This window comes from Colias croceus, chromosome 28 (assembly GCF_905220415.1).
Source record: "Colias croceus chromosome 28, ilColCroc2.1".
NCBI classification, from domain to species: domain Eukaryota; kingdom Metazoa; phylum Arthropoda; class Insecta; order Lepidoptera; family Pieridae; genus Colias; species Colias croceus.
In genome coordinates, this window is record NC_059564.1 from 2,997,496 (window position 1) to 3,011,389 (window position 13,894).

Consider the following 13,894-nt stretch of genomic DNA (forward strand, 5'->3'; position numbering starts at 1 on the left):
GTAATTTATTTATATATTGAACTATACTTCCGTTCTTTTAGGGTACATTCTGTAACATTCATCTTTTGATATTTCAATACACTTATATATTGAACCTTCTCTACAGGCCAGGCGCGATATATTTTTAGGATCATATAGTTAGGGTACATTTAGTACACTTTTCCGACATTTAAGATTTCAGGCTACTCTGTCCTACTAATATTATAAATGCGGAAGTTTGTGAGGATAGATGTGTATGTTTGTTACTCTTTCACGCAAATACTACAGAACCGATTACAATGAAATTTAACACACAAATAGAGGGTATCTTGGATTAACACATAGGTTTTATCCCAGAAATTCCACGGGAACGGGAACTATGCGGCATTTTCTTCACATATAGAGGGTATCTTGGATTAACACATAGGTTTGATCCCGGAAATTCCACGGAAACGGGAACTATGCGGCCTTTTCTTCAAGGAAAATCTAGTCATTTATATATTGAACCTCGTTTCCGAACCATCAGCCAGCATGAGTGTAACGGAACGGGAAGAACTCCACACGAGTCTTGCAAGTCGTGCCGGGTTCAATCTCGCTACGTCCGCCATTGGTGCTGTACTGTAGCATTTTACGCAACGCGTTTGCGCAGCTCCGAGACCGAACATGCCTGCAAAATGAATATAATTAATATTGATTAACGATTATTTTAAATGAATACTTTAATTTGTTGAAATAAGTCAGTCACTTGATTATTAAGAAGTAATGAAATCAGAAATTTTAAAAAGTGGATAAAATTGGATCACTAGGCGTGATTTGAAGCCGCGTCTTTCACTTTGCCAATTGTTTAATGTAGGTTATGTATTATTTTAATATAATTCAAGGAGCAATAAAGTATAAATAAATTTTCACACACGGCACGATCTGATCCCACACTAAGCTTTCGCTTGTGTTATGGAAACCAGATGGCTGATAAACATACATATATAATTTTGAATAAAATATTATATAGAAAAATGTGTGCGTGTACTAGTGTACACACGTAAGAAGTGAAACTTCTTTATTTTTCAAAAAATAATTTACTGTATGCAACTTTACAGAAACACGTCGAATCACACGTGGTAGAGATAAGAAAAAGATGGCGCGTAACGGAAAAATGTCACGCATAACGAATAAATGTTACACTAAATTAATATAATATATATAGATAATCAACACCCAGACACAGAGAAATCAATTGTTTATCACACAAATATTTGCTCGCGTGGAAATCGAACCCACGACCACTGGCTTAGAAGGCAGGGTCACTACCAACTAAGCCAACGGGTCTGTCAAAATTATTTGTGTCTGTAAGACTGTAAAGTTTAACACTCATTGGCACTTCTGTAAGATAATCTTCTCCTCGCTAATAAGAAATTAGGCTGGTTGCAGAGCTTGACCGACCGTCAGTGCGTACCGTCCGCGTCGGTCCTGACGATACGCATCAACAATGTGTATGACTATGACACTAATGCGCATGACAATACGCGTGCGTATGGTCGGTCTAGCTATGAACGGTTTTATGAATTTCCATACATATGACAAGCGCGACTGACGTACGCACTGACGGTCGGTCAAGCTCTGCAACCGGCCTTAAGGTTATTAAGCCATTGCATAGCTTCTATCGCAGGCCTTGAGCGCGGGGGCCGAATCCAGAAATTGCGTAACGAAAAACCTCACGCTCCCCACTCCAACAGGTGTGGCTTGAAGGCATAGTATGCAATAGCTTTACCGCAGCAGTCCCCGAGTGACACATGTCGTTTTTACACGCTTTATATTAGCTTCACCTGTATGTTTGTATGTTTGTAACCGACTTCTTTGGGCGCGATTTTGACCCACTTTAAACGGCCAGATTTCGTTCAAACTTTGTAGATTTATTGAGGACCGATGACAATACACTAATTTGATAAAATTTTATATTTTTTAGTTCGGTTTTGCTATAAAAAGCGTGTTTTTTAGTTTTTTTTAAACTATTATTAATTATTATTACTAACCGGCACTAGTCTGCCAGAAGGACAGTCGATTATCAGCAGTAGCGTACGACACGAGGTATCGCCCGTCCGGACTGAACGCGCACGCAGTTACTGGCCCGGCGTGTGCAGTTAGTGACTGGCATCTACCGGCTCGTAGCTCGTAGATAGCCAACTGGCCTGTGTGACTGCCCACTGGAATAATAATAATAAAATTGGAGAACAGTAACATTTTAGTTAGACTGAAAAAAAAACAAAAATAGGTTCATAAACAGCGACAGTTAGCGACTGGCATCAACATTTTAGTTAGACTGAAAAAAAAAAACAAAAATAGGTTCATAAACAGCGACAGTTAGCGACTGGCATCGACCGGCTCGCAACTCGTAGATAGCCAACTGGCCTGTGTGACTGCCCACTGGGGGACAATAACAATAATAATAAAAATGAAGAACAGTAACATTTTAGTTAGACTGAAAAAAAAACAAAAATAGGTTCATAAACAGCGATAGTTAGCGACTGGCATCGACCTGCTCGCAACTCGTAGATAGCCAACTGGCCCGTGTGACTGCCCACTGGAATAATAATAATAAAATTGGAGAACAGTAACATTTTAGTTAGACTGAAAAAAAAACAAAAATAGGTTCATAAACAGCGACAGTTAGCGACTGGCATCGACCGGCTCGCAACTCGTAGATAGCCAACTGGCCTGTGTGACTGCCCACTGGAATAATAATAATAAAATTGGAGAACAGTAACATTTTAGTTAGACTGAAAAAAAAAACAAAAATAGGTTCATAAACAGCGAAGCTATCCGCGAACACCCATAATTATGCAACAATCAAAACACAGTTTTAACACTTACTTGAAAAATAAGCTATTTATTGTCAGAAATATGGGTTTACCGCAAATAAGCGATTGCTAAACAATCTACAGATAGGATTTTTATTACAATTCATCATTTTAGTTTTTTACAATTTCAAAACGATCATGAGAATAAAGTGTAAAAGTACCCACAAAAATTATTCAATAAAATTGCTCCAATGCAACTAAAAATAAACAAACATACTTGCAAAAACCATCAGCTAAAACAGCACAATAATTAATTAATACATTCTAAAATCATCGAACCTGCGATCCTCCTAGTAGCCGGGCAGTGCGACACTTGGTTGTATCTGCATATCGCCGGGAACACTTCGTTCAGTCCCTTGCTCTTGAGATGAGATTGGTCCACACAGTGCAGTATTATGTCCATCACCTGGAGATAAAATATGGTTAGATTATGTATTTATTTTTATAACTAGTGGATACAATGAATTTAAAAAAAATGAGTGTGTGTACTTATGTACACGCGTTAGAAGTTATACTTCTTTGGCGTATGGGAAAAAAAATACTAGAATATACAACTTGAACATAGTTATCAATTTTCATACCACCTAGAACTAACTTCATGCTGTTAAATTTAGGTGTCGGTGTGCGCGCGCATCGTAAACATTCACTCTCATCATTTTTCTCCATCGCGCCAAAAGAAGTATAACTTCATAGCATCTTCCTTGTAGCAGTGATTTCTCTAAGAATATAAAAAGATAACTAGCTACTTGTATAGTTTACTTCATGCCTATGTAAATGGTCATTGAACCACGCAAACTATACAATATACATATTATTTTATTGACTTAATTAGTAGCGAATGGTAATCCCATAGTGGTTTCTGTAGCTATAGGACGACCTTTTTAGTGTAGCGGTGTGTAAGGAGATTAATTAAAGATCTCAGCCAAACGAATCTTCTAAGTTACATAAAATACACTACACTAATTTATGAACTACTTAGACGTGTGACGGTGGCGCGAGTTACGCGCCTAACCTAACCTATAACTAACCATTTCAAGGAATAAAACGAACTTGTAGGTCCACAGTGTAGTGTAGGATGTTTCAAATCTTCTAAATTAATTCATATTAACTCCTTAGACTGAACGGTTGGCTTGGTTGGTAGTGACCCTGCCTTTCAAGCCTGAGGTCGCGGGTTCGATTCCCAACGGGGCAAATATTTGTGTGATGAACATAGATGTTTGCTCTGTGTCTGGGTGTTAATTTATCTATATATATGTATTTATTTAAAATTATATATATGTATTTTTATCAGCCATCTGGTTTCCATAACACAAGCGAAATCTTAGTATGGAAATAGATCGTGCCGTGTGTGAAAATTGCCCTGAAAATGTCTTATGTATCCCCCTGCGCCCTGGACCGCTGCAGCGCATATTACAAACTGCGCTATGTATCCCCCCTGCGCTCACACAAACACTCCCCGCTCACTACCACCAGCCTCAAACGACCCACCCTTTTTGTACGTGTTTGTTTGTATGTGTTTTTTTCGTATTGTTTCCTTGTTTTGGTGCAAATAAAGTATTTTCATTCATTCATTCATTCATTCATTCATTCACAACAATGACGCTGCTGTTACTTTCCCTAAACCTTTACTCTATCTCCCCCCCCGCTCACCTCCACGAGCAGCTCAGCGACCTCCGCGTGCATCCTATCAATAAGCAGCTCGATACCACGCAGCACCTCTGCTCGGCCCCGCTGCAGCGCGAGAGCAGCAGGCGCTGGAGCAGCCCCGGCGGCTGCTGCTGCACAACGGGCCACTTCACGAGCCATTGTTGTTATGAACGCCGCCGGTCTGTATGTCACAACACGTTTATATAATCTATTTGACGACGCGGTTGGCGCAGTGGTAAAGTAACTGCCTACTGAGCCGACGGTCCCGGGTTCGATCCCCGGTCAGGGCAAATATTTGTGTGATGAACTCAATTATTTGTTCTTGGGTCTGGGTGTTATTATCTATATATGTATTTATTAATTATTATATTTATCGTCGCCTAGTACCCACAACACAAGCCTTAATTGAGCTTACTGTGGGACTAGGTCGATTTGTGTAATAATGTCCTATAATATTTATTTATTATTTATTTATTTATTTATTTGCTCCGGATAATCTCTGGAACTGCTTGACCGATTTTGACGGGACTTTCACTGGGAGATAGACGATATAGTAAGCAGTGATTAAGGCTACTTTTGTCGTGATGTTTCATAAAGATTAGGATTAAAAGGATTTATTTATTTATTTATTTATTTACCAAGGATAGCCAACAATTGTTTGCACTATATATGGCATAAAAGGAAAAATACAATTTAACGTATCAAGTGTAACAATTACTTACAGGCTAACACTACATGCTTTTGAAAACGGTTATGACTTATGAACATTAAAAAAAAAAACTGATAAATACACAAGATAACGTTTAACAAATTATCAACAGAATATCTATTTAAAAACTAATGTAAGTCATATTAAAATAAAATCGGCATACAAAAATTACAATTTTAAAATATTAAATTAAAGTACATAAAAATTTAAAAACCAACATAAAAATTCATTTTTTATAATATTAATAATATAATATAATATCTACATAAAAATAAAGTTCGACAGACAAAATATCTATTTAAACAATGTAAATATTCAAGTTAAGATAAAATCGGAATTTAATTTACAATTTTCAAATATAATATTAAAAAGCTTAAAAAAAACCAACACAAAAATTCAATTTTTTTTTATAATATCTACACAAAAATATAGTTTATAGAACAAACATAAGAAAAATATCCATTTATAAATAATTTAAACATTCATATTAATATTAAGATAAAATCGTCATTCAATTAATTACATTACAATATTAAAATTAAAGAAAAAAAAATAAAATAACAATAACAATAAAAAAGCTACAATTAAATAAATACATTATTTGGTACAATTATTTTTCCTTGAAATATTTGAGAGAAGCATTATAAAACTTAACCACACTGTCTGCATTTATATCTATTAGATCACTGTATTCGTTTAGAGATTTAGTTAATCTGCCGATGGGGGAAATTGCCCCTAGAACCGTTCTTCGTAGTGGCGGACACAACGGAGTAATACATTTACGTGGGTACTTGGATGGAACGCGAAAATTTATCAGATGCAATATGCCTGGACAGTTAATTTTATTTCTAAGAATTTTAAAGAGAAACAACACATCGCTGACATTATAGCGGGTCGATAGAGAGATCATTCCGAAAAAGCCGAGACGCTCCTTATAAGAGGACAGCTGCTTAGCTTTCCCTTTTAAAAAAGCTAAGTGCCATAAAAAACGTTTCTGGACCCTTTCCAATCTCAACATGTGAGTGGCAAAGTGCGGCCTCCAAACGATACTACAGTATTCCATAATACTTCGTACTAAGCTATTGTATAGCATAATATTTGTACGCTCACGGATAAAGTCCTTAGTGTTTCGGATTAGGAAGCCTAACATTCGGGATGACTTCTTAATGACATGATCAATATGAGGTACAAAGGTTACTTTCTTATCAAAAATTACTCCCAAATCTCGGATTGTGTCAACATTTTGAATTAGTTCATTACCAATTAGATACTGCGATCGAAAGGTTAAATTTTTACGGGAAAAACTTACATGGTAGCATTTTTTTGGATTTAGTTGCATTTTGTTTTGATAACACCATTGAGTAAGCCTATTTAAATCGTCCTGAAGTAGCGCAATGTCATTCGGTTCATCAATAGCTCTAGCAAATTTTAAGTCATCGGCATACATAAAACATTCAGAAAATTGAAAACATCGGGGCAGGTCGTTGATATAGATGTTGAAAAGGATGGGTGCTAAGTGCGAACCCTGGGGAGCACCCGATGAAATGTGGTGACTATTGGATCTGTACCCATTCATGACGACAAAGAACTCGCGGTTCGTAACATAAGACTGGATCCAATTTAATAGTGACCCTGTGATGCCATATGCAGAAAGTTTATAGACTAGTATAGGATGAGAGATTCTATCAAAGGCTTTGCTAAAATCTGTATAGATGACGTCAAATTGTTTATTTGCGTCAATATTTCGGATAAGAGACTCTGTAAACGTCACCAAGTTTGTGGTTGTTGATCTTGATGGAATGAAACCATGCTGGTGATCACTTACATAGAGCTTGAAATGTTGTTGGATGTAAGGACAAATTAATGACTCGAAGACTTTCGCAAATGTTGAGATAATTGAAATAGGCCTATAATTTGACGACGACTTTAGCTTTCTTCCATTGAATTGGGAAAGTTCCAGACTTCAGCGACTTATTAAAAATTATTACCAGGGGGTCAACGAGGGCTGTCGCACAAGTAGATATAAAAATAGGCGGAATCCCATCAGGACCAGCACCTTTTTCGACATTCAGCGACTGTAACTTTTTAAGAATGCAGTCCCTATCAAGTGACGGTATTATTAAGCATTGGCTATTAGTTTCAATTGCATCTAGATGATAAGGAACACGAGAGACACTGTCATGAGCAGTTGTGTATGATGATAAAAAATACGAAGCAAAAAGATTACATATTGTTGTAGCATCTGATGAAGAAGTCTCGCTATCGCTCATAGTCAGGGGATAGGAACTGGTTCCACCGCGCTTTAACTTGATATAAGACCATAAGAGCTTTGGATTCTTCGATAGATTAGATTCTAATGAGTCCATATATTTTTTGTATAAGTCCTTTGCTAGTAATTGACATCTCTTTGTTATTAATTTGAATTCAATTTCATCCATTGGATTTTTGTACATCTTATAACGCAATCTCAACTTATTCTTTTCTTTTAATGAACGTATCATTCCTTTATTAAACCATGGTGGATAACGAGTCGATGAGGTTTTATTGGTTGGAACATGCTTAGCTATGATCTCATTTAGCAAATCATATAGAATTTGAACCATGCTATCAACATCATTAGACCCACCAAGAACTTCACTCCAATTAAGACTATTCAGGTACTCTATAATTTTCTTATAATTTGCTTTGTAGAAATTACGTTTCAAGTTGTGTTTGTTGTAAGGTAGATTTAGTTCCTTTAAAAATATAAGTGTAATGTCAAGCGGAGGGTGAAGTACGTCAATGGATGTCAAAGTGAATAAGGGTTCACTTACTGAGCATGAAGATAAGGAAGAAAGGACAAGATCCAAAGTTCGACCAGAAATATTTTTTACACAGTTGAATTGGGACAGTTTACTAACATCAACAAATTCCAGAAATGTTTTACACACATTAGGAAGAGATATATTAAGGGATCTAGAGGTCCAGTTTATTTTACCTAGATTGAAATCTCCTATTATGCATATTGGCATTTTTGTCGACTCAATGACTATATTGCAGTGCTCAATAAAATGTTCGATGGAGGACAGAGAAACAGGTGGAGGATGGTACACTGCACAGAAGATAACTTGATTTGAGACGTGATTAGAAGGCACATCAACAGTCACCCAGAGATCCTCACATCTACTTTCCCATCTATCGATACGGTAGGAGTTAAATTTCCTTAGAACAGCAATTAAGACTCCACCGCCATCTTTATTTGGGTGAAAACCTGACGTCTCCCTATCCCGCCTATAGATCACGTACCTATCATCAACCAGTTCAGAACTAAGTATATTGCTATTTAGCCAGGTTTCGGTTAGGATTATTATATCATAATCGGTACAGGAAATATTATTGTAAAAAGTGTTGGTTTTAGTTCTAAGGCCCCTGCAATTTTGGTAATAGATTTTTAAATTATTGAATTTTGTAGAGGTTAAGTCTCAATCATGGTTATAATAAAAGAAAAACTTACGATCTAGGTTCAGCTAAATTAATTTGCTAAGACTAACACTATTCTTGATCAATATATATTCAGCACCATCAGTTTTACGTACAAATATTTTACCATTTCTAACCCAGACGTATTTGTAACCCATTTCTTTAGCTTTAATTCTGGTCGCTGCATGAAGAGCCTTGTTGGCTGGCGAAAAGTGTTCCATTATGTAAACAGGAGACCTCTGTGTCTCACAGCCCAGATGAGTAGAGTTTAGTTTATCGTGAGGGTTGTTTTGGTTATACTTCAGAATCGAGGCAAGCAGCTGATCGCGCATCTTTGTTGACGTTAACTGAACCACTATAGACCGTGGGCGAGAATTCGATTTATTGGACTTAGCAACGCGAGTACAATGCAAAATATCTTTTTCTCCGATGTTGCAATTAACAACGTTGCCTAGTTGAGTAACGATGTTGTATAGATTCTCATTTCTTTTTTCAGGCATGCATTGTATTTCCAGATTATTCGAACGAGAATGTTGCTCCAGGTTATTAATTCGTAAAAGTAAATCATCAATTGAATTTCTAAGTTCGGTATTTTCTTTTTCTAATTTTTTTGTTATTTCAGTGGCCGATTGCTGTAATTTCTCAATTTCATCAAATCTTGCATTCATAAACTGCATCGATCTTACGAGCTCCTTCATTTCCTCACGGACTGGTATTAGTTCTTTATTGATAGTGGAGACAATACTAACATTAAATTGACCTAACATCTCGCTAAATTCCGTTTTTATAATATTCTGTATCATTAAACGTAAATCTTCATTATTAGATATCGGAGAAGTTGGTGGTGGGGATCCTGAGGCTTGCCTTTTATTGCCTCTATTCAAGGTTACATTACGGATAGGAGTCGAATCCTTCTTCAAAGTTTTTGGGTTCTTGCTTAGGCATATAGGGCAGTTCCAGGATTTTTCCTCCTTAGATTTGTAGGGGGAAACCTTCATAGATAAGCAGGCATAATGAAATGACTTTCCACACGATGAACATATAATGCACTTTTGGTTTCCACCAGTATCATCGTCATTTGTGCAACATCCCCATAATGCGGATACAGTAGCCATAGTATATATTTAAAAAGTGTAATCCAAAAACTTTAACTTATATTTCCGAATTTTCCCTATATAAAGATTCTCACAGCGGCACACAAGGGCAAGGCACTAAGTAACTTACGTTCCGTCGCTTATTCTTTGACGTAATGGGCGGGGACTATGCTTCAACGCGGCAGGCAAGCAGTTCTGATGCTTATGCGTGGAGCGGAACCGTGCAAATTGCACGCACTACGCGTAGAAATCACAAGTCATGCAGACGTCAGTACATCGATTGTAATATAACTTTTGAACGGAATGATATAAGTTCGCTTAAAATACACACTGTTTATTGATATTTTTGATGTAATTCACTGCAGCACTGGTTTATTGTCAAGTTATGAAAGTACTTGTTGCAATTTAAACGTAAATAACTTTAAGAAATAGTAATTCTTCACAGAGCAAAAACTAACGTATGCTAGCCGTTTGAGTGCACGGTCAAAGAGATAAACTCATTTACAAGGGTGTAATTATACTGCAATTTTTTTTATAATTTTTACACAAGAACTATTGTTATGTTGCAATAATGTTTACACAAAAACTACTGGACCGATATCAAGAGCACTTTTAAATAGGCAAGTGATCTTAAAGGTATATTTGTTTACATATAATAAAATCGTTGGAAAATCAAACCTGTACATTGAATATTTTTTTAAAAGAATACTTGGGGCGTGATCTACAATAGATACCGAAGCCAAAAATATAATTCTTAGAATTTTTGTCTATTTATCTATATGTATGTCCGGGCTAATCTCAAAAAGTACTGCATAGATTTACTTCAAATTTGATACAGAGATAGCTTGAGATCTATGGAGGGACATAGGATAGATTTTATTCAAGAAATCCCACAGAAACAGGAACTCTGCGAGTTTTCCTTTAACTGCATAGGCGAAGCAGCTGGCGGAAAGCTAGTTTGTTTATAAATTATATTTCATATAAATTACATCAACTGGTTATCAGACGTGTGATGGTCGCTCTTAATTCGGATTTCGTGCTAATAGGCTATATATTATTTAATTGTTTTTACCCCATTTTAAGTAATATAAAAAGTATTAAAGTATATAAAAAGTATATAAAAAGTATATAAAAAGTATATAAAAAGTATTAAAGTGATAAAAATAAATATAACCTAGCCGTAGCGATCAGCGTGAGGGCATGCCTTGCTGTCCTGCACGAATCGGCTTGTGCTGTCAACGGCAGACCATATGTCATGGACGGCACTAACTTGTCCGCGTCTGAACACATCTCTAGCAGACCTGGAATTTAATAATTATAATTAGAATCTAGGTAATAACACATTTTTTGTTCATTAAATTTTATTACACTTTGTTTACAGTTTTTCGATCACATCTATTTTATACGATATATTTTCATAAAAGAGAAAATTAATTGAAAATTTAAAAATAGCATCGTTTTGTAAATATCTACAAAAATATATTTTAGTATTTCCCATAATAACTATAATATTTAACAGGTAATTGTTACTAACTGCTTATCTTTTAGTTTCGGAGTTCCACTAGGACCTGTACTGGGTCAATTTTTTTAACAAATCGTCTAGTCAAATTACTGGGTTCCACAAGGACCTATATTTAGTCAAATTAAATACACACGAGGAGTTCCACAGGGACCTATTCTTGGTCCACTAATTTCCTAGTACTTAATCGTTTTTTGCCAATTTTTTTTTTGTTTTTTTTTTCTACTTACCCAATAGCACATGGCTAACATCCAGATACGGTTCCCAAACCGCGAACCCGCGACCCAGCAGATCTACAGCCGCACGGCGCAGTGGTGTGTGCGCTGGGAGGCGAGGAGACCCGGGCGCTAGCAGTAGGTGTGTTAGCGCTAGCGCAGTTAGACGCGCTAAGTTGTTCGAGGAGCTTAGCGTGAAACCTGAAAATAAACAAAAATAATGTGCAACATGAACATAGTGAATTACAAAAAAATATGGCCAATTATTTTATTAATTACTAGCGGTCCGCCCCGGCTTCGCCCGTGGTACATATTTACGTTTTCTCTACATAAGAACCATCCTCGTACTTCAAAGAATATAATAAAAAAAGAATTATCGAAATCGGTTCACACGTGATGCCGTGACAACGCGAAACGGGTTTCATTTTTAGGCAGCCAATTATATACAAAAAAAAAAAAAAAAAAACAGAAGCCACATATATCATATTATAACACACAGACAACGGTATTTTTATTAAAAGCAAGGAGAAAGCAAGGGTAAGACTTTTTGGTATTTCTTGAAATAAATCTGTACTGCTATAAGTTTTTTGAAGTGTAAGGTAGTCAAACGCTTGTTGTTATTCTAACTGTTTAGAAAATCCAGTATATTACTTAAAGCGCAAATTACTAAAAAAATGTTTATATTTACCAAAAAAGTACTAAATCACTACATAGTATAAAACAAAGTCGCTTTCTCTGTCCCTATGTCCCTTTGTATGCTTAAATCTTTTAACTACGCAACGGATTTTGATGCGATTTTTTTAATAGATAGAGTGACTCATAAGGAAAGTTTTAGTATATAATTTATTAGGTTTTAGACAAAGCGGGCGAAGCCGCGGGCGGTAAGCTAGTACATATTTTTATTTATTTATTTATTTATAACATTGCTTCATATTGAGAGCTTATTGTATCCGTAAAGTGAAAAATACTGTAGCTTTGACGTAATTTTCAATAATAATTTCTATTAGAAACATACCTTCAACAATAGAGCCTTTTCTACTGTCGCCATCTTTGCGTCTCTTGTTACCACCGCCTATAGTTAATTGTTGTTTATTAGATTATTCATATATTTAATTAAAATTACTTCTTATACTATTTAATGACAGTCTTAGCGTGATGATATATAGCCAATAGCCTTCCTCGATAAATAGGCTATGTAACACCGAAAGAATTTTTCAAATCGGACCAGTAGTTTCTGAGATTAACGCATTCAAACAAACAAACTCTTCAGCTTTATAATATTAGTATATAATAATAGGTATTTACTTTCACTAGTGATGTCCTGTCCGAACTCCGCGCCAATAACTCCCAACAACACTACGGCTGTAGTCTGTTTCCTCTTTAGCTCTGCGATAGAAGATGGCTTCCGTACAATCTCTTCTTCCTCCTCTTCGAACTCTTCGTCTTGCTGTAAGAGTTGGTTATTCTAGATAGAGATAAAATTTATATGTATTATGGAGCTAATTTACTTTTATGTGCCTATATTTAAAATAAATCAGTAAATAAATATAACTCACTTGGCAAACGGTGCGAGGATGTCATGAGCCGTTTTATTTCTTTTATTTTCAGAGACATTTTTTTATTATTAAAATAGTAGTTCAGCATGGTCTATGGTCACACTCACATATAAAATTAATCCAATTTTTGGTCACTTATAAAATCAATCATAAATTTTTTATTTCAATAAATAAAAATGCTTTGATCACGTCATAATCAAACACAAAATCAATCAATTTTTTTACAATAAAGTCAACCATATTTCTCTATATTTTTATAGTCACATATATGTACTTACATCTCTCGCCAATTTTTCCGCAGGTTCTTTAGCCGCGGCCTGCGGGTTGATACTTTCCGTGTGCGTGTATAGGGGCAAGTATTGCGCCCAATTATCCACTAAGGACTTGCGCCCTTTTGGTCCTAGCCTGGAAAGCATATAAACAGTAGAATAAAATCAGGACTTCATTTTCTTTAAGACGCAAAGTTGTAACGACACTTTTTGCTATGTTTGCTTCCCTCTCATAGAAAATAAGCCATTTTATAAACTTCGTTTATAAACTTGACGCCTCTCAAGTTTTTATACTATTAGAATGGAAGAATCTTATCGTCAAAAAAAATACTTATCTTTTATGATCTTTCCGTAAAGGCTAAATTGTGAAACAGACATAAAATACATCTACTCCATACCCCATTCAAAAATATGGGACTTTAGAATTTTCTCACCTGGCAAGTTCAGCGAGCAACAGCGCCTGAGCAGCGTCTCGCACTTCGAGACAGTGGTGCTGCCATCTACGAGCCAACATTTCAACTTGGGGCCGTTTGAAGTTTTTGGCTCCTGAAAGTTTTTAGAACTGTTTTTACGGCGACTTTGATTTTGTTTT

General features: G+C 35.9%; 1 protein-coding gene across 1 annotated transcript in view; it reads right to left on the reverse strand.

The window, feature by feature from the left end:
- Positions 1–334: 334 nt before the first annotated feature.
- Positions 335–13,894, reverse strand: part of LOC123704168 (WD repeat-containing protein 7) — a 110,072-nt gene continuing 96,512 nt past the window's right edge. The window contains exons 27-36 of the mRNA XM_045652470.1: positions 13,737–13,848; positions 13,312–13,438; positions 12,783–12,942; positions 12,493–12,549; positions 11,493–11,678; positions 10,918–11,044; positions 4,485–4,662; positions 3,114–3,240; positions 2,010–2,180; positions 335–646 (exon numbers count right to left, since the gene is read on the reverse strand). Coding sequence (XP_045508426.1) covers positions 474–646; positions 2,010–2,180; positions 3,114–3,240; positions 4,485–4,662; positions 10,918–11,044; positions 11,493–11,678; positions 12,493–12,549; positions 12,783–12,942; positions 13,312–13,438; positions 13,737–13,848 — 1,418 coding nt within the window. The 3' untranslated portion in view covers positions 335–473. The remainder of the gene's footprint in view (positions 647–2,009; positions 2,181–3,113; positions 3,241–4,484; positions 4,663–10,917; positions 11,045–11,492; positions 11,679–12,492; positions 12,550–12,782; positions 12,943–13,311; positions 13,439–13,736; positions 13,849–13,894) is intronic.